The 25,337-nt window shown below is 66.0% G+C and overlaps 1 protein-coding gene across 4 annotated transcripts in view; it reads left to right on the top strand.

Annotated features, from left to right (window-relative positions):
• LOC102462222 (G protein-coupled receptor kinase 5-like) overlaps positions 1-16,668 on the top strand; it is a 37,052-nt gene extending 20,384 nt beyond the window's left edge. For 3 of the 4 annotated variants that reach the window (XM_075911044.1, XM_075911045.1, XM_075911043.1), the window contains exons 3-16: positions 3,107-3,219; positions 8,443-8,520; positions 8,779-8,879; positions 9,016-9,108; positions 9,188-9,251; positions 9,715-9,855; positions 10,076-10,266; positions 10,787-10,824; positions 11,226-11,315; positions 11,414-11,622; positions 11,972-12,109; positions 12,259-12,396; positions 12,886-13,017; positions 13,357-16,668. In XM_075911044.1, the coding sequence (XP_075767159.1) occupies positions 3,107-3,219; positions 8,443-8,520; positions 8,779-8,879; positions 9,016-9,108; positions 9,188-9,251; positions 9,715-9,855; positions 10,076-10,266; positions 10,787-10,824; positions 11,226-11,315; positions 11,414-11,622; positions 11,972-12,109; positions 12,259-12,396; positions 12,886-13,017; positions 13,357-13,476 (1,646 nt within the window). In that variant the 3' untranslated portion in view covers positions 13,477-16,668. The remainder of the gene's footprint in view (positions 1-3,106; positions 3,220-8,442; positions 8,521-8,778; positions 8,880-9,015; positions 9,109-9,187; positions 9,252-9,714; positions 9,856-10,075; positions 10,267-10,786; positions 10,825-11,225; positions 11,316-11,413; positions 11,623-11,971; positions 12,110-12,258; positions 12,397-12,885; positions 13,018-13,356) is intronic. The other variant, XR_012897993.1, reaches the window with a different exon arrangement.
• Positions 16,669-25,337: the final 8,669 nt, after the last annotated feature.

Genomic DNA, 25,337 nt, shown 5'->3' with positions numbered 1-25,337 from the left:
CTTGCTCCGAGCTGGGGGGCAGACACCTTGTGCCATCCGCCAACAGCCAGGCACTGCCCAGCGTGCGGCCGGCGCCCCGGTGGGGAGGAAAGCGGCACCCGGCGGCAGGGGCGCAGGGCGTCGGGTCTGGACACAGACGCTCCTGCCCCAGCATCACCCCACCTTGCCCTGGGGCCTGTGCGGGCCCCCGCCTGGCTCCACACTGGTATCCAGGTGTGCAGATGCCCCTGTCCGGGATGAGCCTGGCGCGGGTGGGCGCCCTCTGCCAGCGGGGCTCGTGGGAGCTGCGCCTGGGCACCAGGACTCAACACCCTGGGCTTGGCCAGCCTCCGGGGTGCAGCCTTCCCCTCCAGCTGGCCTCGGGCGCCTCCCGCCTGGCTCGGGGGAGCCTGCGCAGCGGCCGGCCAGGCGCAGGCACGAGAGGCTTGTGGGTTTAGCCCTGGCTGCACAGCTGCTGGCCGCCCTGGGAAGATTTCCTCTGGGAGGTGCCTGGCCCGGCTGAGAACACGCAGATCCGCTGTGCCAGGGCGTCTCCCAGCTGGCAGAGGGCCGGGGGCAGGACACGGCCGGGGGAGTTTCACTCCAGGAGTGACGACTGGATCCCAGGGAAGCTCCCGGCAGCAGGTTCAAAGGCAGCCGAGGCCCCGCTCCCCGGCAGGGCCGATCTCCACATGGAGCACAGAGGGACTTGGAGGCAGCTGGGGTGTGTCCACCCCGAGGTCTGGGGGCCTCTTCCCCTGGCTCAGAGCGACCCTCGGCAGCTGGGGACTTGCTGGAGCAGCCCCGCTAGGAGCAGACCTGGTCCGTCCCTCGCAGGCTGGGAGTAGGGTGTTCAGTGGCGTTTAATCCGCTCATCGACTGGTCGATGGAATTCCCCTCCACTCGTCGCTCCGTCAGTAAGGGCGGGAGCTGCAGCGGGGTCAGCGCTCGCCCCCGGCGCGGCTCTGCCTTTACGAGCTGGCAGGCGCTTATTACGCTTAAAGGCCGAAGCGCAGCGTGAGCTGGGACAGCTGGTTCCTGGCTCGCGCCCAGTCCCTGCTACGCCTCTGCCCCCCCGCCACCCGCGGAGATGGTGCTGCTCCGCTCAGCCCCTGTCCCCAAGCCGCGGGGCGTTTGGCGGCTCTGAGCCAGAGGGGGCTGGGCCGGCACGCTTGGGGGAAGCAGCGTCCAAGATAAGCGTGTCCTTCTCCCAGGCTCCCTCGGAGACGTCAGACTCTCCCCCAGCGCCTGCTCGGCCGTCCTGCTGTGTTCACAGGGCCTGGGAATGCGGGTCGGGGAGCCGGGGCCTGTTCCCAGCTCCGAGGGAGGAGCGGCGCGGGGGGAAGGAAACGCGCCGTCTTGTCTTGCTGGAACACACAGCTGGCACTGTGGGGGCTTCGGCCTGGAACGCGCTGTGTGGCCAGGCCCCCGTCCCGCTGCCCAGCAGGGAGCCGTGAGACCCCGGGGGCGTGGGGGAGACGGCCTGGCTGAGCACCCAGACGCGCTGGGACGTCAGAGGCCACTGGGGTATTTGGGGGTGCAGGTGGCTGTGGAGGGGGCTCCCTGAGGGAGGGCGCACGCTGTTCTGGGGAGCTGGTCCCCTAGAAATCCCAGCCACGCTGTGCAGCATCCGCCCCAGGGACTTGAGCTAAAACAGGCGCAGCAGGGCGTGGGCAGTGGGTGGGGGGGGCCAGCCCCTAGCTCCGCCTAGCACCCCCCACGGGAGCCACCCCCACCCCCGCACCACGGGAGGGGAGTGATGCATGGCTCCGGAGCACAGGGAGAGGGCGCTGGGGGCATCAATGCTCCGCCCCCAGCGCACCTACAGCAGGTGTTCTGGGGGCGGGGCCAGGCTGGTGGTTTGGGAAGGCCACGCCTCCCCCTGCCTAGCGTACCCGCTGCCTGTCTCCAGCGCAGTGACGTGCGGCTGCTCTGCTCTTCTGGCTGGGGCAGCAGCTTCCTGCTTCCAGAGCCTTCCCCAGTGGCCACCGGCCCGTATGGCTCATGAGCCCAGTCCAGAGGCTCTGTGGCCTGGGAAGAGCCCGTAGCTCCCCTCCCCCCTGGATTAGCCCCGAGTTACCCGTTAGCCCCAGCCGGGGCAGCGCTCCCCGTGCCCACCGCCGCCAGCTCCCGAGGCTCTCCGGGCGGGCGCGGGGCGTCAGAGCAGCCGCTTTGACAGGCTGCGGCCCGGGGCCGGGCGCTGGGCTCGTGGCTGCAGGGGGTCAGGTGAGCAGTGCAGGGGGCTGAGGCAGCTCCCTGCCTCTCTTGCACCCCAGAAGCAGCCGGCAGCAGGCCTGGCTCCTGGGGGAGGGGAGGCACGGGGCTCCCCGCACTGCCCTTGCCCTGAGCAGCAGCTCTGCACACCCATGGGCTGGGAACTGGCTGCCGGCTGCTTCTGGGGGCAGCAGGGTCTGCGGCACCAGGGGAGGCAGGAGTCACTCGAGAGATGCACCTCCCGCCCCAGCCCTGACCCCGTGACGACGCGTCGGGACGCCCCCACCCTGCGCCCCGTCCGCAGCCAGAGGGGAGACTCCGCCGGCCAGTAGCTAGAAGGTTTTATTGCTTCTCGGAGACACCGCGCAGCATCGGAGCCATGTCAGCGCAGGAGCCAGGGCAAGTGGCCTTGTTCCTGTGGGGGGAAGGGGCTTCACCCCCTTCCTTGGTCCAAAACTCCCCCTAGCCCAGCCGAGACTAGCTCAGCTCCCGGCCCTACCCCCGCCTCTTTCCTTTGTCCCTGTCTGGGAACAGGGTCGGCCTGGCCCCGGCCAATACACAAGGGAATCCCACAGCATGCAATACGGCCAGGTTACAGCACCACCACCCCAAAGCCAGAGCCCCTCCTGCTCCCCAAAGCCTCCCCTCAGCCCCTCCCCCGAGCCCACGCTCCTGTCCCGTTGTCGGGGGTTGCGGCATCAGCAGTTGCCTTCGCCCGGGTCGTGAGAATCGGCGTTGGAACGTGCCGCTCCAGGGCCGGGCAGTGACGCTCGCCCGCGGTTGGGTTGGCTGCTGCCGCGCTCGGAGGCCGGAAGCCGCGGGGCCGAGCTTTGGGGGGTCTGGGCTGGGAGGGCCCCCAAGGGGCTGCTACGCCGGCAGACGGGCCCACTGCCTGCTTTGCTCTCCCTTCCAGAGCGGGACTACGACAGCCTGTGCGACCAGCAGCCCATCGGCCGGTTGCTCTTCCGGCAGTTCTGCGAGAGGCGGCTGGAGCTGCTGCGCTGCATCCGCTTCCAGGACGCTGTGGTAAGACACCCACTCGCCGCCAGCCAGGCGCTCGGGTGCGCCCGGGGCAGGGGCGGGGCGAACGCTGCGCTAGGCTTGGGGCGATCGCCGTGGCCTGCTGGTGCTGATGGCAGGGGATGCGGCCGCAATGCAGCGTGTTGGGAGCCCTGGGTTTGCTGCCTCGGGGTGGAGGAGGAATGTGGCGAGTGGCAGGTGGGGGAAAGACCCCAGACGTCCACCAGCAGGACCGAGAGCGGGTTTCCGGATGGTCGCTCCCGGGGGCTTGCTGCTGGGGCGCTGGCTTTGCCGGGCGTGCTCGATGGGGTGGGAATTCCCACGTGGCGTTGGCTCTCCTGGGTCTCTCCAGGAGCTGGTCGTCCCTCGGGAACACATGCCCTGCGCCAGAAAACCCGCCCGGTGCCTTAGGGACTGGAGGTTGCTCGGGCACCTCCTGGGGTGTGAGATTGACCCGTCCTGGTGAATTCTGCAGCAGGGTGGTGGGGCCCCGTTGGCAGGACTTTGGGTGGCCTCATGCGTCGGTCAGACCCGTCCGGTTGAACCGGGGCCGTGGAGAACGTCTCTGCCGACGAGGGTTCCAAGCTTCTGCCCGGCTGCTCCGATGCCTGGTAGACAGCGGCCTACAGACCTTCCAGAGCGTCCCACCTGAGAGAGGCCACCGGCCTCTGCCCACGTTGTTTCCCTTCCCATGGCTCGTTAGGTGCCCAGGTGGCTCCTTAGACAGGAGAAAATGGGGTAGCCAGAGAGCATCGTCCGCACTGGGGTCCTGCTGGCCTTGCAGCACGGCCCTTTCGAAGGCAGTGGAGCAAAAATTCCATCCAGCTAACGCGTCGCTTCCGTCGGCCCTTTGGGGGGAATAAAGCCGGAGCCTTTTCAAAGGCTTTTTGTTTTCCCCGGGATCGTTTCCTGGTTCCGGAGGCAGGATTTGCGCAGCAGGATCGTGTGTCCCTCTGGCTCTGGAGCTTTGGGCTTGTTTTTTTCACCAGTGAACTTGAGGTTGTGATCTGCAATCCACGTGCATCTGCTCGTAGGCGCTTGGCATTCCAGCAGGGGCCTGGAGATGCGGGTTAATAGGAAACGTCAGCCGCCCCAAGTGATCTGTGTTTCCCGTTACCGAACTGTTTATGTAACCCAGGGAGCTTTTGCCCTTCAAACTGAGAGGCGTTTGCCGAGTCCCATTTGGTTTGGGTCAGGGGAAAATCTCGCTCCGCGCTGAGGGAAGCGGCCGGTCCTGCCAGCAGTTCACGCTGGTGGATGAAAACAAGCGTTTTTCTTCCTTTGCATCGTCTTGATGCAGCAGAGCGGCTGAGCCAGTCGTGCGGGGGCTTAATGGGAAACACATGCCCGAAAAACAATCGCCGGTTTGTGCGAAGCTCTTTGCGCTTACGGAAGACTTAAAAAAATGTCTTGCCCATCCAAGTCAATTAAAGGAATCTCCTCCAGCCAAAGTGATGGTGATAGGTGCAGAGCTGCAGCAAAGTCTGTACCAACAGGGCTGTTCTGTCTCCCCCCCGATCACCCTTTTGTCTCCAGCTCGAACATTTCTGCAGGATGTTCCAGCTCCTGCCTCTGGCGTGGGCTGAGCGCGTGGCGGGTCGTGCGTGTGCGCTCGCCCTCCACGCCTGCTCTGCCCTGGCTCCCCCTTCGTGACCTCTGCTGTGTCTGCGACCCTTCTCCTCCGCGTTTCACCCGTTAGAACGGGGCGGGCGTTGTCACTGGAGTCCTGGTGAAATTTTGTCCCTGTTCTTCACCTGCCTGGGACTTCAGCCTGGGGCTGTGAGAGCTGCTGACCTTGCAGGCTCACCTCCCCAGTGAGGTGGAGTCTAGTGGTTAGAGCAGCGGGCTGGGAGTCAGGACTGCTGGGTGTTGTCCCGGGCTCTGGGAGGGGAGTGGGGTCTAGTGGTCAGAGCGGCACGGCGGGGGGGCTGGATGCTGCCCCAGCTGCAGGAGCAGAACTAGGCTAGTAGGTTCACGGAGAGGGTGGGAAGTCCGGACTCCTGGGCTCCGTTTCCTGTGGCTAGCGCAGGTGTGCAGCCACCGAGTTTTATTTCCCGCTCTGCCACCCACTCACTGTGTGATCCTGGGTCCTGTCACTTAGCCGACCGGTGCCTGAGTTTCCCGCCCATAAAGTAGGGCTGCGGAGGGCACCCGGCGTGGTGGGGCTGTAAGAGCCAAGTGCCCTCCCTGTCCCAGCCAAGTGCACCCAGGGATCAAGCCCCCAGTGCTTTACGCCCCCGCCAGAGCCCCCGGCAGTGCTGTAGCTCAGGGCCAGCCGGGGCAGGCGTGGGACGTTCCAGCCGCTTTGTTGCTCGTGGCCGCGGTCCAGCGGCGAAGGCAAACAGCTGTCACTTGAGAATGAGGGCGACCCCGGAGGCATCCCCGCTATGCCGGCTCCTCCGAGCCTATTTCCCTCCTTCCTGCCCAAGGCGGCCGGACCCGGGCGGGCACTTGCTGTGCGGCTCCCTGCCTGGCTGCCGGCCCAGCCCCCGACCAGAGACCTGGGGCTTGGCCAGCGTCAGGGTCCTGGATTCTGACCCCGCGCTGGGAACGACCCTTCGCCTGCGTCGCAGCCTTGAGCTGGGACTGAGCCCGTTTCCTCCGGCGCCTGGCGCCCGCCGAGCTCCCGAGTCCTGGCCGGGGAGCAGCAGGGCCTGGCTCTTGGAGGGAGGCGAAGTACTGACCTCGAGGGGCAAGGGGCAGAGCGCCCTGCGCGGAGCGAGAGGGAAGGAGGCCGGGAGGCGGAGGAAGGCCGGGGGGGGGGGCGTGCGGAGCGAGGGGGGAAGGAGGCCGGGAGGCAGGCCGGGGGGGGGGGGCGTGCGGAGCGAGGGGGGAAGGAGGCCGGGAGGCGGAGGAAGGCCGGGGGGGGGGGGGTCTGTGCGGAGCGAGGGGGGAAGGAGGCCGGGAGGCGGAGGAAGGCCGGGGGGGGGGGGCGTGCGGAGCGAGGGGGGAAGGAGGCCGGGAGGCGGAGGAAGGCCGGGGGGGGGGGGTCTGTGCGGAGCGAGGGGGGAAGGAGGCCGGGAGGCGGAGGAAGGCCGGGGGGGGGGGGGTCTGTGCGGAGCGAGGGGGGAAGGAGGCCGGGAGGCGGAGGAAGGCCGGGGGGGGGCGTGCGGAGCGAGGGGGGAAGGAGGCCGGGAGGCGGAGGGAGGCCGGGGGGGGGGCGTGCGGAGCGAGGGGGGAAGGAGGCCGGGAGGCGGAGGAAGGCCGGGGGGGGGGCGTGCGGAGCGAGGGGGGAAGGAGGCCGGGAGGCGGAGGGAGGCCGGGGGGGGGGCGTGCGGAGCGAGGGGGGAAGGAGGCCGGGAGGCGGAGGGAGGCCGGGGGGGGGGGCGTGCGGAGCGAGGGGGGAAGGAGGCCGGGAGGCGGAGGGAGGCCGGGGGGGGGGGCGTGCGGAGCGAGGGGGGAAGGAGGCCGGGAGGCGGAGGGAGGCCGGGGGGGGGGGCGTGCGGAGCGAGGGGGGAAGGAGGCCGGGAGGCGGAGGAAGGCCGGGGGGGGGGGCGTGCGGAGCGAGGGGGGAAGGAGGCCGGGAGGCGGAGGAAGGCCGGGGGGGGGGGGCGTGCGGAGCGAGGGGGGAAGGAGGCCGGGAGGCGGAGGAAGGCCGGGGGGGGGGGGCGTGCGGAGCGAGGGGGGAAGGAGGCCGGGAGGCGGAGGAAGGCCGGGGGGGGGGCGTGCGGAGCGAGGGGGGAAGGAGGCCGGGAGGCGGAGGGAGGCCGGGGGGGGGGGCGTGCGGAGCGAGGGGGGAAGGAGGCCGGGAGGCGGAGGGAGGCCGGGGGGGGGGGCGTGCGGAGCGAGGGGGGAAGGAGGCCGGGAGGCGGAGGGAGGCCGGGGGGGGGGGCGTGCGGAGCGAGGGGGGAAGGAGGCCGGGAGGCGGAGGAAGGCCGGGGGGGGGGGCGTGCGGAGCGAGGGGGGAAGGAGGCCGGGAGGCAGAGGAAGGCCAGTTGGCTTTGAATGAATGTTTGGCCAAAAGGCCTGCCCCCCGCCCGGTCTGGGCCTCCCCACCCCCCGCCTGTGTGCTCCTGTGGGGGTTAGCGCCGGAGGGAGCAGACGATCTGCCCCGGGGGCTCCCTGTCCAGGCACAAGGGGGGCAGAGGGCGCTGCGGGGGGGCCGGCCCGCAGAGACTGGAGGGGGGTGTTCGAATGCTCCAGTCGCTCGCCATCTGGGCTGGGAATGGGCCCGGCCTTCCGAACGCGCGTCCTGCGCGGCCCTGGCAGAGTCGGCTCCAGCCCGGCGCCGGGTGGACAGTGGGGGTGTGGAAACCAAGGCGGGTTCTGCACTTGCTCGCCCCTGCCCCAGAGCCGTGTCGGGGAGGCCTCGCCGCGAGTGGGGTGACTCCCCCGAGCTGTCCCCCAAGCGCCGTGCAGTTCCTGGGCCGGTGCCCGGCTCCACATGGCTCCAGCATCCGTACGGCTGCACCTTTGGTTTCACGGGGGGGTGGGAACATTTGTTGCTGGCTGTCCCCGCCCCTGCCCCCCGCGCCCCCCCAAGCCAGCTTCCTGCCTGTCCAGAGAGCGGCCCTGCAGGGAGGGGAGGGGGAGTCCAGGGCTGGCTGCTCTGCGTGAGGGGCAGGGTCCCAGGAGCAGCGCTCGTGGCCAGCAGGCAGGTCAGTGCACTTGGGCCCCCGAGGGGCTCGCAGTCCGGATGCCAAGCACGGGGCCGGTCCCACGGACGGCAGCCACAGCAGGGCTGTTAGGGAAGTGCCCGGGGCAGGGCCCGGTGCAGCACTGAGAACATCCCGCAGGAGATGCTGGCAGGCAAGGCCCAGCTGGCAAGGGGGCCGGTGCCCGAGCGGGGTCTCGGCAGAGCTCCAGCACAAGGGCGCGAGAGGACGGGCAGGGCTGCTCCCGGGCAGAAATCCCTGTGCAGCTGGTTCTGTAACGTTGCTGGCCAGCTCAGGGCCGGTCCCCCTGGATCCAGGGCAGCGTGTGGCCTGCAGGGTGGAGGGGGGCGCGGGCTGCACGTCTGGGTGGTCGCGCCAGGCGTCCGGGAGCCGTGGCCAGCGCTCGGCAGCGGTTCCTCCGCCAGCGTGCTCCTCGGGGTGACGTCAGCAGCGGCCTTGATGCCCCCTGCGCCCTTTGGCGTTGGTGCCGCGACGACATGGCAGAGCCCTGCTTTGCCCTTGGCTCGGGGCGGGCCGCACGGCTCCGGGCCAGCCCTGTTGGGTTGGAGCCAGGAGCGCCTGGCTGTTGGCCCGTGGCCCGTCCAGCCCTGAGGCCCCTTTCTGTCCCGCCCAGACCGACTACGAGCTCTCCCCGGATGAGCGGCGCAAGGAGATGGGCGAGACGATCGTCCGGAGGTTCTTCAAAACCGAGGTGAGTCTGTGCCCGGCTGGGGAGCCCAAGGGGAAGGAGACGGGCAGGGGGCGGAGCTGCAGGTTGGCCGGAGAGCAGGCTCGGCCCCTGGCTCTGGTCCGCTGCCCGGGTTGGGCTAGTCGGGGTGCAGGGCGTAGAGCTGGGATCTCCCACGATCCGACCCACGGCTCAGCCGGGCTGGTGAGAGTCCCCGGGGGAGCCGGCTGGGCTGGGGACGCTAGCCGGGCTCACACCGGCCACGCTCTCCTCTCCCCTCAGTCCCCGGACTACGTGCCGGAAATCAGCCCGACCCTCATGACCCAGTGCCGGGAGAACCTGCAGAAAAGCGCCTGCAGAGACCTCTTCAGCAACTGCCTGCAGTGAGTGCTGGGCCTGGAGCGGCCCCCGGCCTGGAGCGGCCCCCGACTGAGCGGCCCCCGGCCTGGGGCAGCCTGGCCCGTGGTGGGCAGCATCCCCTGCGGGAGAGCGGCGCTCACGGCCCCTTCTCTCCCCCAGCCCTCTGCACGAGTACCTGAGCGGCGCGCCCTTCGCCGACTACCGGGGCAGCATGTACTTCGACCGCTTCCTGCAGTGGAAGTTCCTGGAGAGGTGAGCGACCCGCCCGGCGGCGCCCGGCTGCAGGCGGATGCGCGGGCCTTAGACACGCCTCGTGGCTTTGTCGTTGCAGGCAGTCGGTGACCAAGGACACCTTCCGGCAGTACCGCATCCTGGGCAAGGGCGGCTTCGGAGAGGTAGGGCGGCCCCGCCCGAGGGGGGCTGCACAGGGCTGGTTCCCCCCGCGAGCCTCGGCGCAAGACGATGGCAGCCGCGCCCGCCTGGGAGACGCAGCCAGCCGGGGAGGCCCTGGTCTCCGGGCCAGGCTGGCTGAGCGGGGCCAACCCAGGAACGAGGGCCGGCGTGCGGGGTGCGGGCCCAGGCCTGGGCTGAGGGCGCTGTCTGTCCCTGCCCAGCACGGGGGGTCTGGGGCTCCCTCCTCCGCTTGTGGCTGAGTTGTGATGGGCTGGGGGCTCTGCGGCGCTTGGCAGGGGCGAGGGGAGCAGGCGAGTCCCTTTGCTGCCGGCCAGGGCCCCCTCACCCAGGTGGGCTCGGAATGGGGCTCTCCAGGAAGAGCCGGGCCTCTGGCTGAGCCTCTGGCAGGCCCTGACCCCGGCGCTGCCCTTCCCAGCACCCTCACGCGGCGCCGTGTCCCGCCAGGTCTGCGCCTGCCAGGTGCGGGCCACCGGCAAGATGTACGCCTGCAAGAAGCTGGAGAAGAAGCGGATCAAGAAGCGGAAGGGGGAGGCCATGGCCCTGAACGAGAAGCAGATCCTGGAGAAGGTCAACAGCAGGTTTGTGGTGAGTGTCACGCTCCCGCGGGCTGGGCTGAGGGGGCCCCTGGGGTGGCGGGAGGGAGGCGTCCCATGGGTTTGGGCCACGCAGAAGGGGGTGTCGTGGGATCTCGGGTGCCCTGCTCCCCCTGCCCTCCGGTCCATGCAACCCATCCAACCCTGTGCTGCCGTGGTGGGGGGCAGCCTGGGCGCGGGGCTCTGACCTGCCGGGTGGGGCGCTCTGGCAGGTCAGCCTGGCCTACGCCTACGAGACGAAGGACGCGCTCTGCCTGGTGCTGACGCTCATGAACGGGGGCGACCTCAAGTTCCACATCTACAACATGGGCAACCCTGGCTTCGAGGACGAGCGCGTCACCGTCTACGCCGCCGAGATCTGCTGCGGGCTGCAGCACCTGCACCGGGAGGGCATTGTCTACAGGTGCGCGGGGGGCCGGGCCTCTCCCCTCTCCAGTGGGCCGGGCCTGCGGGCCGCTCCCCAGAGCCGTGAGCTGTCTCCCGCTACTGAGCACTCACTCGCGCGGGCAGGAGATGACCCCGGATCCGTCCCTCTCGCCCCCCCCCCCCGTGTCTCTCTCTCCCTCCCTGTGCCGAGGACTGGGCAGGACGCTGTGCGTGCTGCCCTGTGCTTGTTCTTCCAGGCTCCGTGTGCCCCCTGGGGCTTCGTGCAGCCTAGCCACAGGGCTGCTGGGCCCCGGCTTTCCCCGGACACCTGGCACGATGGGCCCTTCCTCTTCCCTGAGGGGCAGCAGCCTGGGACGTGCACCCCAGGCAGGGCAGCTCCTGCCAGTTAGTGGCACCAGCCTGAGCAGAGGTGCCTGACGGGCGACAGGCGCCCAGCTGAGCCGGCGGGCACCGCACGGCAGAGGCGGGGAGGACGGGGCCGCGCTGGGGCTGCTCCGGTTGTTCCGTGCTGAGCTGGGGCTGCCTCTCCTCCCCAGGGATCTGAAGCCGGAGAATATCCTGCTGGACGACGACGGTGAGTGGGGAGCGCCGGGGAGTGGGAGGGACGACACCCGAGTCTGCAGCCCCCTCCAGGATGGTGGGTGCAGGAGCCCAGCTGGGCCCCTCTGTGGCTCTGGCTCTCCTCGCTGTGTGGGCTCCCAGGGCCGGCTGCTGCAGGCTGTTGGGGGGCTGGGCCCACCCCCGGCCTCAAGCTGCTGCTCTCTCCCCAGAAGTGGCTGCATTTCACCGTGGCTCGGGGGGAGGGGGCGACGTGGCGAGCAGGACTGGAGCTCTCTCCCCGTGGGCGAGCCGTGGCGCGCTCCCGGCACAGAGCCCCCGTTTCCTCCTCCCCGGGCTGCATGCTGAAGGGAGGTGGGGGGAGCCCCCGCCAGGGCCCTGCCACGGAGCCTGCCCATTTCCCCCTCCCCGCTGCAGGACACCTCCGCATCTCGGACCTGGGGCTGGCCCTTCAGATCCCGGAGGGGGAGACGACCCGGGGCCGAGTCGGGACGGTCGGCTACATGGGTAGGTGTCGGGGCAGGGGAGCCTTGCTGGGGCTGGGGGGCTGGCAAGCGGCCCCCGAGGGGGCTTGTCTGAGGGCTGCCCCCTGCTCTCGCCCCCAGCGCCGGAGGTGATTAACAACGAGCACTACACCTTCAGCCCGGACTGGTGGGGGCTGGGCTGCCTGATCTACGAGATGATCGCGGGGCAGGCGCCCTTCCGCGCCCGCAAGGAGCGGGTGAAGCGGGAGGAGGTGGAGAAGCGGGTGCAGGAGGAGCAGGAGTCCTACTCCGACAAGTTCAGCCCGGACGCCCAGGCCATCTGCCGCATGGTGAGCCGCCGGGTCCGCCGGAGGTGGGGGTCTCCTCCCAGCCGGGGCTCTGCCGCCCTACGCCCGGGGCTGAGCGCTGCCTCGTGGGGAGGGGCTCGCGAGGGCCGGGGGTGGCACTGTCGGCTTTGCCCTGCAGGCGCAGCCCCGGCCCCTCGGGGATGGGGCGAGTGGAGCCGCTGGAGTCTGGCGTGTGAGCCACCCGGGCGGGGCCCGGCCCTCTGGGGGTCTGGCGGGGCCCCCGTCCCGGCGCAGACTCCTCCGGGTGGTGGAGACGGCGGCTGGGTCCCTGCTGGCCCCTGTGCCGTGGTGCAGCTGGCACCCCCATGACCCCGGGGCCTTGTCTCCCCAGCTTCTGGCCAAGGACCCGAAGCAGCGACTGGGCTGTGGGGCGGACGGGGCCGCCCCGGTGAAGCAGCATCCCTTCTTCCGGACCATCAACTTCAAGCGCCTGGAGGCCGGGGTCGTCAAGCCGTTGTTTGTGCCTGATGTAAGGGGGGCGGGAAACGCGGCCAGGCGGGGGGGCTGCCCCTCCAGTGGGGGTGGGTGAGCCTGAGGGGCCTGTAGCACCAAGGGAGTGAGCCCTGGGGGGGGGGGGCAGGGCCGGGGCCACACTCAGCGCTCTCTGTGGCCCCGCAGCCCCGAGCCGTGTACTGCAAGGACGTGCTGGACATCGAGCAGTTCTCCACCGTCAAGGGCATCAACCTGGACCAAACGGACAATGACTTCTACGCCAAGTTCGCCACGGGCAGCGTCTCCATCCCCTGGCAGAATGAGGTACCGGGGGGGGTGAGCTGCCCCCGCACGCCTGGGTCTGGCTCCAGCCTGTCTGCTTTCCCAGAGGAAGAAGGGGCCCGTGAGGTGCGCAGACGCCTCCCTGGACGGGCCGTGGGCAGCTGGGCCCCCTGGCCAGGGTCTGCTACTCCCCACCAGACAAAGTGCTGGGGTCCGGGCCTCGGGCCTGCAGCTGCCCTGGGGAGATTCAAACGCCGCCCGGCTGATTGCAGGGCGCCCCCAGCTGGCCGCATGTGCGTCTCCTGGTGGTGCACGGCCCCACGTGCATAGAACATTTATTCCGCACATAGATTGGAAAAAATTAGCAGGATCGTTGCCCCAGGGGCTGAGTCTGCCCCACATCTTGCTGGCGCCAGGGTGCTGGTACCCCAGGGTGCGCGGCCTGGCCAGCACCCTGCTCCTAGACCCACAGGAATGGCCCTCCCCAAGGAGCAGGCCCCACTGAGCTGTCCCCGCTGCGCCTCTCCCCAGATGATCGAGACGGAGTGCTTCAAGGACCTGAACCTGTTTGGCCCCAACGGGACACGCTCCCCGGACCTGGACTGGAAGCAGCTCCCCGAGCCCCCCAAGCGCAGCCTGCTGCAGCGGCTCTTCCGGCGCCACGTAAGGCCTCACTCTGCCCTGCCCCACTGATCCTGAGACGGGGACCCTGGCCCTGCTGGGTGCCCCCTCTCCCTCCGCGTGGAGTCTGGCCAGCCCCCCACCTGCATTCACAAGGCTGGCTCTGCCCCACTACGGCCCGGGAAGCCCCCTCAGACCAGCGGGCCAGGCCGTGGCACAAGGGAGCTGGGGCTGGCCCAGTGACCCCCTCAACCGGCCCTGGACGGGCTTGGGCGTGCGGGCAGCCCTGAGACCTCCTCCCCTGCCCTGCTGAGCCCCTGCCCCGTGGCCTGCCCAGGCCTCTCGTGGGGCCGCCTGTGGCTCAGACTCTCTCCCCCGCAGCCGGCTGACTACACCATCAGCACCAGCGCCCGCTCCAACCTCAGCGCCAGCGTGAACTCGCATCCGCCGGCCGCCCACTCCGCCTGCCCTGGCCGGGCCACGGCGCAGGCGCCGTCCTGACCCCGCCGCCGCCACGGAGACCCTGCTCCGGTCGAGCCACCGCGGGCGGGCGTGGAGCTGCCGCCATTGCCTTCACAGCGGCGCCGGGGACGGGCCCCGGGAGCCAGCGCGGGGGTGAGGGCCGGCTTCCTCGCCTGCCCGGCCGGGCCCAGGGGCAAGATGCAGCCACCCTGGACAGCCCCCTGGATGCACACGCCGTACCTCAGCCGCAGGGCGCTGCCCGGGAGGACCCTGGCACGGCTGTGTGCCGGACCGGGCGCACAAGGGAGCCGCCCTCGCGCTGCTGGGTGCACACGGGCGGTGTCGCTGCAGGTCGTCGCCAGCAGCTTCCTCGCAGCAGGGGCCTGGCTCAGCTTCCCTCGATCTGCCCCCCTCCCCCCCCCGCACGTCCTGCCTGGGCGCGGCTGGCCAGAGGGTGCTCCCCGCTGGCCTTGCCCTCTCGGGGTTGCTCAGGGGTGCGCGGGGCATCTGCTCTGCTCCTTTACGTCCCACTGGGGGTCTTTCCTGGTCCAGCCGCAGCCCCGAGAGCAGGCCCAGGCCCCCCCCTCCTGCCCCCCGGGGCCAGGCCTGCTCAAGGACAGAAATGGCCAAAGTGCAGGCAAAGTGCAGGGAACTGACCTCTCCCCCTGGCTGCCACCCCTGGCGTTGGGGGCACCAGCTGGGCTGCGGGTTGGGAGTGGGGGGCCCCATGTGGGGCTAGTGTCAGCGGCCGAGTAGCAGTGGAGCCCAGGCTGGGGTGGCAGTCAGGCCCCCTAGCAACAGAGTGGGGCTTGGGCGTCACAAAGGCCACCAGGCTGTTGCACCCCCACCTGCTTGTTGGGGAGACGCAGGGAAGAGCCCGGTGCCCCAACCCCCCCTCCTCCCACCCCCGGCTCGCTGCCCTGCCCTTCCCTTCTCCAAGTGTGTGTCCTGCAGAATCTGCCCCGCCGGCCCCTGCCTAGTGTGTAGCCACCTACAACCCTGGCCCATAGCCTGGCCTCAAGGTGAGAGCAAGACCCTCCAACCCCCCAGGGGAGCGTCTGGCCATGGGCCCCGGGGTGGGGAAGGGCTTGCAGGGAGCTGCCCCCAGAGTTGCGTGGCAGGTGGCCGTGGCGTGCGGGGCTGGCAGGGGCCTGGGGCAGGGCTGGCAGGTGGCCGTGGCGTGCGGGGCTGGCAGGGGCCTGGGGCAGGGCTGGCAGGTGGCCGTGGCGTGCGGGGCTGGCAGGGGCCTGGGGCAGGGCTGGCAGGTGGCCGTGGCGTGCGGGGCTGGCAGGGGCCTGGGGCAGGGCTGGCAGGTGGCCGTGGCGTGCGGGGCTGGCAGGGGCCTGGGGCAGGCCTGGCTTGGGCCATCCTCGTATTGTTCGGGCCTCATGCCAGGCCCCCATCGGCTCTCCGTGGTTTTGGTGCTAACGTGACCGTCGGGCCCAGCAGGTGGAACCTGCAGGGGAGGGTGAACCTGCCATGGGCCCCGCCCAGCCCGAGCCCCACGGCACCGAGCCCGGGCGCTCAGACTTCAGCACAACCTGAACGCAGCCTGGGTGCCTCTTGTCCCGGGGCTGGTGTCACGACTCCCTAAGGCTGGGCAGGGAAAGGAGCCCCCAGCCAGGCCTGGTGCTACCGACCTCACGAGCTGCAGCAGGGGCCCCCTGCTATCCCCCCACCCCCGGGTCCATCGCCTCCAGCAGGACCCTCTGCAAAGGTTTCTCTGGTACAACGGGCCCTAGGAGCTGGGGCTGCAGTAACGGACGCCCGCGCGGCCAGGCGGAGAGGAGCCGACCTGCCGCCTTGCTGCTCCCTGGGGGGCGGGAGGGAGCCGCGGGGCGCGGCGGGGCGCCTGGTTCCTGCAGGCTGGTTCTGGGTCGTCACACGAGCGGTGCCAGGCACGACGCAGGCTGCCCGAGGGAAGGGCTCGCTGCAGGGGGAGCCAAGGCTAAAGGCAGGCCAGGGGCTTGGACAGCAGGAAAAAGCTGGTCCTGCGGAAAGGTAGGAGGGGAGGGTGCCTGGGGGAGGGTGGGGTTTGGATTTGGCCGGGGCTGGTGCAGATCTCTTTGCCCTGGTCTTGGCAAGCGGTTTGGCTGGCAGCGCAAACCTGTCAGGACAGTGTCTAAAGCCTCTAGGCTGCTTGGCAGCCTCAACCTGAATTTTAACCCCCCGCTCCCCCGATCCCTGGCTGCTTTGGCTCCAGCAGTAACTGACCCGCAGTGGCTGCAAGCAGGGGCCGTGCTCCTGCCCACACACGCTGGCCAGCGTGGCCGGAGGAATGAGGCAGCTTGGCGGTGGCCTGTTTCACCGCCCCGGGTTGCAGAGGCGGCAGGAGGAGGGTGTAAAACCAGCCCAGGAGTTTTTCACTGGCACTTGTTCACGCTGATCCGAATGTTTGTTACGGTCGGTGAGACGCTGCCTTTAGCACCACGTGAATCGGGCCGCCGTGGTATGAGCGTCCCTCTGAAAAACCCAGCTTGATGCCTGTGGTATAAATGAAGCGGGTAGCATTGGTTCAGGTGCTGTCGCCTGTTCCTGGAGCAGCAGCCGAGATCCCCAATTCATTCCTGCTTGGCCTTTTGGAAGAATGGACCAAGATCCTGGGCCTGGGCAGAGAAAGTTGCTTGAACATAATCGCCACTGGTGTCTCAGCAGAGAGGACACCGGCGTCGCGGGCCATGGCTGCGGGGTTTGTTAAATTGCTCCGTGCGGGCTGTGCCAGCGATCAGCCCTGGGATTCCAAAGGAGACTGTATTCCCCTGCCAAAGGACACCTGCGGTTTTGTATTTTCCTTCCAGCAGCCACAGGCTTTGGATTTTTTACACTGTAAATTCCTAGCTCTGGTGTATTCCCTTGGGTTTGTACATTTGTAAAAGGTTTGTAAATACTTGTCTGGTGAATGCCTGGATGTACATTTTAAAGCTAAATTGGTGCTCCAAGCCCTGGGGTGACTTTTACACATCTGTGTTTCAGGGATATTTTTAGGGGGAATTTTAAACAAAAATCCAACTGCTCAGAGGAAGAAATGGATGTCACTTTATCCTGGCCAAGGAGAACGTCTCTTACTCCGCTGTATTTTTGTAGCAAGCTTTTACAACTTTCTAATTTGTAATTTAATTACAGGATTATATTTTAGGATGTTTTTCTTTTTTCCCCTCTCTTCTCTCTCCCCCCCCCCCCCTTCCATTTTGTAAACCACTGAAATTACATGCATGGTCAATTTTTATTTTTTGGATTGTGCCCTTCCTTGTACCTTCCAGCTCTACAGGAATATTTAGGTTTTGTGCCCCACAAGTAACACAGCGCACCTTCCCCTGGCGTTATGAACGCTGTGTGTGCGTAGGATACTTCCTGCCTCACTTCTCAGCCACCCTGGGCTGTCAAAGCCATACAGTAAGGGGTGCACAGAACCGAACTTCAGCCTGGCACTGAGTTCACGTCAATACACAGAAATCTTCCAGGAGGAGAGTGAGCGCCTCCCGAGGGCCACTTGCCGTAGTGATAACATTCCATAGTGCTCAGCCGTGGCTGCCAGAGCATTCAATGAGGGGCGGGGCCATCGTTACTATCTCATGAAGGTGGTTGGGGGAAACTGAGGCACAGGGCAGGACTGTTCCTTAAGAGGAACAAAGCAACCAAATCTGCTGTAAGCAGCGGCCCCTGCTGCTGTGCTCGAGGCAGAAGCTGTTGGTTCTCTTGCAGTGCACGGGGGTTGTGGTGACTTGCACAGCTTGGTCCAGTGTTCCCTGAAAACTGAGCACTGGGCTGGCTGCCTATGAGCCATTCACAATAGCAGGGCACCCACAGCTGGCAGCAGGTGTGGCTACGGGTGGTGCACATCCACACAATCCCCAGGGTGTAGAACAAAATTTATTCTGCACATGGATGGAAAAAATTAAAGGGGACATGGGCTAGGACTCCTGGGATCTCAGAAGCCCTGAGCTGCGTCCTGCGCCCCCCCCCCCCCCCACCCAGCAGGAAGGAAACCAGCCCCCCCTGCTCCCTGGATCTCCACCGTGCAGGGCGCTCCCTCGGCCGCGAGGTGGCCCCAGGGGGGAGACCTGCGGGGCTGCGGGTTTCCAGCCCAGCCCCCCAGCCTGGTGCGAGCGCCCCCCCTTCCTCCCCCCCCCCCCAGCTGGGAGTCCAGCCGAGGACGCGGCGGCCGTGATCTTGCAAGCGGGGGGGGGGGGAGCCCTGGTGCACGGGGGGGGGGGGCTGACTCCTTGCACGCGGCTTGCACGAGCAGGCGCAGCGCTGCCCCGGGGTCCCCAGCTGCCCAGGCTGGAGAGCAGCCCCCCTGCGCGGGACGGGCGGGGCGCTGGGTTCCGACCCCCCCCCCCCCCCCCGTGCTGCCGTGGGGGAGGGGGCCGGTCCTCGCCGCCCCTTCTCCGGGCGCGGCTCCCACGCAGCCAGCGGGCGGGCCCGGCTCGCCTCCGCCCCCGGGGGCTCCCGACGGGGCAGTGGGACCGGGGCTCTCCCGCTGGCGCCCGTGGGGCGGGGAAGCCCCTCGCAAGGGGGGTGCTGCGACCTTTGCCCCCCCCCGGGGCTGAAAGCTCGGGCGGGGGGAACCGAGCTGCGTGCCCGGCGCCTGGAGAACACGGGGAGGGGCGCGGGCTTCCCGGGACTGGGGCTGGCCCCGTAGGCCTAAATGCGAGGGCTGCGGGCGGTGGCAGAGTCGAGGCCGAGCCGGGAGAGGGGGCCTGAGTCTCCGGAGCCCCCGCCCAGCGCGGGGCGAGCCAGGGAAAAGCCCCCCACGAGCAACCCTGGCCCCCGTCAGCTCCACGAGCCGGGCCTTGCCCCCCAGCCCCTGGCCCCAGGCTAAGCTGGGCTCGCTCCCCCAGCGTCTCAGAAGCAGGGTTCTCTGTGAGCTGGGTGCTTGGGCAGCTGCCCCCAGCCGGCAGCATGTTTCCATGGGTGGTGCACATCCACACAAGCCTCCGTGCACAGCACAACATTTATTCCGTTCATGGATGGAAATAACTGGAGGGGACGTGGCGCGGGACCCGGGGTTGCATCCCAGGCTGTCTGCAGCTCTTTGCTGCCCTCCCTGGAGAGGGGCCGGGGCAGTGGGCACAGGGAGGGGCAGGTGGAACGGTCTCCCCCCATGTCTGCTCCAGCAGCTCAGCAACGCACGAGACGCTGCTGGGCCTGTGGGCAGCTCAGTGTCCGGCCCATGGCGGCGTGGCGCTGCAGCCCCCTTGCAAAGCCAGGGCCACGAGGAGCCACGATTTAACCCCTTCTGGGTGGCACTGGTGCAAACAGGGCCTGGGCAGGCTTCAGGGAGGCTGCACTGGCCGGAGCTCAGAATGGACAAGCCCCTAAACCCCGTGCTCCCGCCGGAGACTTGGCAGGGCCAGAACCCCGCCATGGCCACCGTCTTGGCTCCATCGCAAGCAGCCGCTTCCCTGCAGCTCTGGCCTCCCAGGAGCTTTGCCTTCGCCCTCGGGCTGCTCTGCGGAGGGGCCGGCGCTGCCCTCGGCTCAGACCCTGGCTGGCGCCTCGGGGGCGGAGGAGGAGGGCTGGAAGGTGGCGATCTCGCTCTCGCCGGGGCCGGGGCCGGCCTGGCGGGGGGCCGGCCGGGAGCGCCCCTGGCTCTGGAAGCAGATGGCGTACAGGAAGGCGGATAAGTGCAGCAGGCACACGCAGCAGAAGATGGCCACCACGGCGATGGTGTGGGACTCCCACGGGGGCGCCTCCGGGGCCAGAGGGGACCACGTCATGTTCTTAGTGAGCCGGGGACCGGCCCCCACCCCCTCGCTGCGATTCATGGTAGCCGGGAATTGGGGGGCGCTGGCACCTCCTCAGCGCGGCCTGGTGGGTAGCATGGTCTCACCGGCCCCTGCAGAGAGAAAAGGCAGCAGCTCGGGGCTCCCCATGGTGCCCCCCCAACCCTGAGAGAACAGGCCATGCTGAGCTTGGCCGGGGATCCCCTTCTCTGTGCGCCTCCCAGGAAGGCCTCCCCTTCCCACACAAGCAGCCAGCCAGCTGTGTCCCGGGCCGGCAGGGTATTAGCCCCCGCGAGGGTGTGACCGCCCGCGGTGCCGGCACCCACCTCTCGCTCTGGCGCCGCCGCTGAGGATCGTGCATGTCCAGCCACGAGGCCCTTCCCTCGTCTCTCTCGCCAAGGGCCGGCGGCTCCCTGCAAACCGGGAGAATCGCCTCCCTTCCTGTTGCTCTGGAAACCAAACGAGCCGGCGAACCGTCGGCTCCGTGTGCGGGTGGGCTCGGGCTGGGCGCCCCCCCCTTCCTGGCCGGATCCGTCCCCCCTTCCCGGTTACCCGGCCCTCCCACCGCAGCCGCTGCTGCCGGGCGCTGAACAAAAGGCCAGTTTGCACCAGACCCCTGGGGGCTCAGCTTGGGAATGGCCCCAGGGGCCACGGAAATGATAATTCACCAGGGGCCAGAGTGGCTGGTCCCACAGTAACCCCCGTGGGCTGGCCCCTCTCTGCCACAAGCGTCCCGCAGGGCCCTGGGCAAGTCACCGAACCGCCTTTCTTGGCAAACCAGCGAGCAGTCCCGGGGCGCTGAGAGACAAGGAGCCGCACCGAGGCTGTTTTAGCAGGCACAGCCTCGGAGCCCCTCTGTGACTTGTCAGCCCTGCTGGGGTGACGCCTGCCCGCAGCGTGCCCAGGCCTTTCCCTGGTGCGCCCCGAGTTAGGGGCTGACCTGGCTCCAAACAAACCCGACAGCCGGTCGAAGCCTTTTCCAGCCTGGCGCTGCTGAATTCGTCTCCGGGGCGGCTTTTCTCCCAGCACCCGCCAGCCAGGCTGTTGCTGCATCACCAGGCCCTCGTGTGGGGGGCCAGCCCGCACCCTGTCTGTCACTGAAACGGCACGTTGCCCGGGAGAGGCTTGGGTGAACCTGCACTCCACCGAGGGAGGACCAAGCCATTCACACCGACAGTCGGGGCCGGGGCCACCTAGGAAGGATACTGCAGAAAGGGATCCTGGGGTCATAGTGGCCCCAGCTAAATATGAGGTGTCACATTACCAAATTGGAGGGAAGCAGCCAGATCGCTGCTGCACCCCTAGGTGGGGGTGCTGGCCCCAGAAATTGGTATAAAAGGGGGCCGTGTGGGGTATTGAATGGGAGCTTATTGTTTGTTGATCCTCTGTACGCTATTTATGTGAGTGTATAATGTCTATGTGTGTAGGTAGGAATCTGTAATCTGTGTGGAAGCTGAATATTTCTGTGAATGTGGTTGAGCATGGCTATGGACAGGCTGAGTAGCAAAGCCCTGTGGAACAATGACTCTCAATGGGCTATGGACACACCCAAAAAAATAGGGGCTGTCACCTGAGAGCAGCCAGCAGGGAACATAGAGATTGGCCTCTGACCAGGTGACTTGCTGCATACGAGAAGAGGCCAGGAAGGAGGTATAAAGAGGCCATGCGGTTGATGCCATTTTGTTCTCAGCTCAGCACTTCATCCCAGAGGCAGCATTGCAGGGATTGAAGAGCCCGGAAGACCTGTGAACCCATCCTGATCGTAGGATGTGCAATAAGAACTTTTAAACCAGCAGCTGCAACATCTCTGCTAGAGCCTGCATCGAGAACTGGGAGATTCGGTGCATGTAACGTACTGTACTTTAATAACCTTACTCTCAGGCTTTTCTTTCTTGTGTTAATAAACCTTTAGTTGTTAGATGCTAAAGGATTGGCCCAGCGTGATTTGTGGGTAAGGTCCAGAGGGTAAATTGACCAGAGATCTGTGGCTGGTTTCTTGGAACCGGACAGAACTTGTTCGGGGTAGGTGGGATTGGGTGCTAGGACCCCCCACCTGTGTATAGGCCCGGGGCCATCTGGGGCACAGATATTGCTGGGGTGTCGGAGGGGTTTTGCTCGGGAGGCTTCAGGCAGGCAGCTGAAGCGCTCTGTGGGACTGGTTTGTGGCCTGTTTGGAAAGGTCACCAGTCTGGGGGCTGTAAGGAGCCCCGGATTCGAGCAATTCACCCTGAGCGGACGCCCTCAGCTGTGCCCAGACACGGCCCGGTCCGTCACATGAGTCCACAGGGTGACACTGTTGCCAAAAAAGCAAACATCGTTCTGGGCGGCATCCATAGGAGAGTTGTGAGCAAGACCCCCGATGTCGTTCTGCCGCTCTGCTCTGCGCTCATTAGGCCCGATTCGGCGTAGCGTGTCCACTGCTGGGCACCACATTTCAGGACATTTATTTATTTAAAATATTTTTACCCTGCCTCTCTAGTTAAAGTACTCGAGGTGGCTGACAACATTTTAAAAACACAATAAGTAAACGTGTATAATGTAAAATACAAGACCCCAAAGTGTGGGGGACATAAAACCTGCTAAAACACCTCAAGGGGAGGGACACTCCCCCCCCGAAAAACCAATAAAAGCCTGGGTAAAAGAGGTTAAAGGAAAGAGGTTAAAGGAAAGAGAAACTGGAGATGGTCCAGCGAACGCAACAAAAATGATGAACGGTCTAGAGAACATGAGCTATAAGGAAAGACTGAAAGAATTGGATAACGTTGTAAAAAAACCCTGGTCTAGTAGCACTTTAAAGACTAACAAAACAGGGAAGCTACGGCCACGCTGGAGGCGTCTTGTGGAAGAACAGCCATTCTTGTGCAAAAACTTGCTGGGTGTCTCCACTGCACGAGCATTCTTGCGCAAGTACATTTACAGTACAGCATTGGAAACAGGGCTTCTTCCGGAAGCGGTATTCCTCGCCCCACAAGAGGGCAGTGTAGACAGCAACATGAATTTCTTGCACAAGGAGCCCCTATGGTTAAAATGGCCATGGGAGCTTTCTTGCGCAAGAGAGCGTCTACACTGCCATGGATGCTCTTGCACAAAAGCACACGGCAGTGCGGACGCGCTCTTGTGGAAGATTTTTTGCACAGGAACTCTTGCACAAAACAGTTCTTGCACAAGAAGCCGGCAGTGTAGACGTAGCCATAGATGGGATCATGAGCGTTCGTGGGTCATCTGAAGGAGTGGGCGGTGCCCACGAACGCTCACGATCCCAGCGACATGTTTTGTTCGTCTTTAAAGTGCCAACAAACTATTGGTTGTTTTTTACATTTATCTTTCACAGACTAACTTGGCTCCCCCCCTGAAGCTGTAGGAATTGGGTTTGTTTAGCTTGGAAATTAGAAGGGGGGGGGAGGACATGACAGCAGCTGTCAAGCACCCAAAAGGTTATTACAAGGAAGCAGAAGAAAAATTATTCTCTGTTAGGAGAAGAAGCAAGGGGCTTAAATTGCAGCAAGGGAGGGTCACGTTGGACATTAGGAAAAACTTCCTACCAGTCAGGGTGGTTAAACACTGGAATAAATTACCTAGGGGGGTTGTGGATCTCCAGCCCTGGAGATAGTCAAGAGCAGGTTGGAAAGACACCTGTCAGGGATGCCCTAGATCCGTGGTCCCCAACACGGTGCCCACAGGCGCCATGGCGCCCGCGGGGGCATTTGCATGCACCCGCCAGGTGCTCGGGGCTGGCCTGGCCCCGGGCACATGGCGCACGGTGAGTGCCGGCCCCGGGCGTGCGGCGCTTGCGGGGGGAGGGGAGGAGCGCCGGCTCCGGGCACGTGGCGCTTGCGGGTGGGGCGGGGGAGTGCCGGCCCCAGGCACGCGGCTCTTGGAGGGGGCCCCGCCCCCGGGCGTGTGGCTATGGGGGGGGCCCACCCCCGGGCATGCAGCTATGGGGGGGCCCGCCCCCGGGCACGCAAGTGTCCCCGCCCCCTGGCGCACGGCGGGTGAACGGCCACGCCCCCTGGCACCCGACAACCTCAAAAGGTTGGGGACCACTGCCCTAGATGGTGCTTGGTCCTGCCGAGAGGGCAGGGGGCTGGACTTGATGCCTCGTGAGGTCTCTGCTGGTTCTAGGAGTCAGTGAAAGGACCTTGTGGAGCAGGCCACACTGCAGCAAACGCCGGCCCCTGGAGGGGTGGTTCGCACTGGGGTGGTGCTCTGTGGAATGGGACGTGTCCGTAAGGCCGGAGCGCTGAGCGGCTGCCCAGTCCGCTTCCTAGATGCAGGGGAAGGTCTGGCTGGAGCCTGGGGCTCTGGGAATCCCAGCCCAGCTGGCAAGAGCCCCAGGCTCCCACTGCCTCGGGAGCGGCACCGTGGACATGAAATGGGTGGCTGCGGCGTGCGGTGAGCCGACCTGCCTTCCTGTCACCATTCAACTGGCGCACCCATGATCCCACTGCTGCCTGCATCGGTGCAGGGCCCCCAGGGACCAGCCCACCCCAGGATCCTGGCCCTTCCCTCCCCCCCGCTGCTCTGCCACGTGGTACAGAGACAAAACGAGTGTCTGGGCCCAGGAACGGCGGGGCTGGCTCTGCCCTGCTGGGTTTGGTTTTCGATCCATCTCTAAACAAAGCCGTGTCCTTGGGCAGCGGCCTTGCTTTTGGGAGCCACCACGTAGCAAACACAGGGGCCGTGAGTCACCTCCTGTGGCCGGCACCTCTGGGGATGATGAAGGGTTCAGTGGCCCCCTCTAGGCAGGGCCGACTGACCCATTAGGCACAGGGCCTAGGGCTCACGATACTTTTAGGGGCCCATGAAAATGTTTTAATTTTTTTCTCACATCAGGAAAAAAACGAAACTTTTAGGGCCAACAAAAATCTATTCCATTTTGCCTAAAGCAGGAAAAAAATAAAATGTTGAAATGTTTAAAGTTATATCAAAAATAATTGTTACTATTGATATTATTATGGTGGGAGGGGCCCATGAAGGCAAAAGTGGCGAGGGCCACGAAGTCACAATGCGGCCCTGCCTCTAGGCGGGTGTCCTTGTGACCCCCGGCACAGCGCTCTGCTCGCTGAGTATGGGCGCGCTCCCTGCAAGCACGGCTGCTCCCCTGGCCACGCCAAGAATCCCTGCCGCTCTGCCTGCAGCTCCGGCGTTCTGAGGACGTGGCTCCTGTGGCAGCTGTGACACGGGCGCTTGCCTTTGGACGCTCTGTTCCCGGCCGCAGCGCTGCTGGCGCGGAGCCTAGGGGCCTTGCAGACAGCGCCGTCCCGGGGTACCACAGCTAGTGCCGCAGGGTATCAAGCGTGTGATACTATACGCCGGCTTTTGTTAGGCCCAGGGGCCACAGGCCTGCTCGTTTTAACGGTACCAGCTAAGTAAGCCACGGACCGCCCCCACGGAGAGTGCCACCGCCTGGATTCTACAAGGCATGTGTTAGCTGACAAAGCCCCGGCTGGGTGGATTGAGCTGGGCTTGGTCCTGCCTTGGGCAGGGGGCTGGACTCGATGGTCTCTTCCAGCGCTAGGTGTCTATGATTCTATGCTCTAAGGACATAACAGCGTCTGGACTGGGCCAGAGCAAAGGTCCATCCAGCCCAGCGCCCTGTCTGCTGACAGTGGCCAGTGCCAGACACCCCGGTGGGAATGAACAGAACAGGGAATCACCCAGGGATCCCTCTCCTGTCACCCATCCCCAGCCTCTGACAAACAGAGGCCGGGGACACCACCCCTGCCCATTCCGGCTAACAGCCATTGATGAACCTAACCTCCAGGAATTTATTTAACTTTTTTTGAACCCTGTTAAAGTCCTGGTCTTCACAGCATCCTCTGGCAAGGAGTTCCACAGGTTAACTGTGCGCTGTATGATGAATAAATTCCTTTTGTTTGTTTTAAATCAGCTGCCTATTAATTTCATCTGGTGACCCCCCCCCCCCCCCCAGTTCTTATGAGATGGGACCAAGTAAATCACTTTTCCTTATTTACTTTCTCCACACCACTCATGATTTTAGAGACCTTCATCATATTCCCCCCTTAGTCTCCTCTTTTCTAAGCTGAAAAATCCCCGTCTGGTTAATCTCTCTTCAGCTGGGACCTGTTCCAAACCCCTCATCATTTTTGTTGCCCTTTTCCGAACCTTTCCCAATGCCAAGCGATCTGTTTTGAGATGAGGCGCCCACGTCTG

This window comes from Pelodiscus sinensis, chromosome 28 (assembly GCF_049634645.1).
Source record: "Pelodiscus sinensis isolate JC-2024 chromosome 28, ASM4963464v1, whole genome shotgun sequence".
Lineage (NCBI taxonomy): Eukaryota > Metazoa > Chordata > Testudines > Trionychidae > Pelodiscus > Pelodiscus sinensis.
This window is presented reverse-complemented; position numbering and strand designations above follow the sequence as displayed.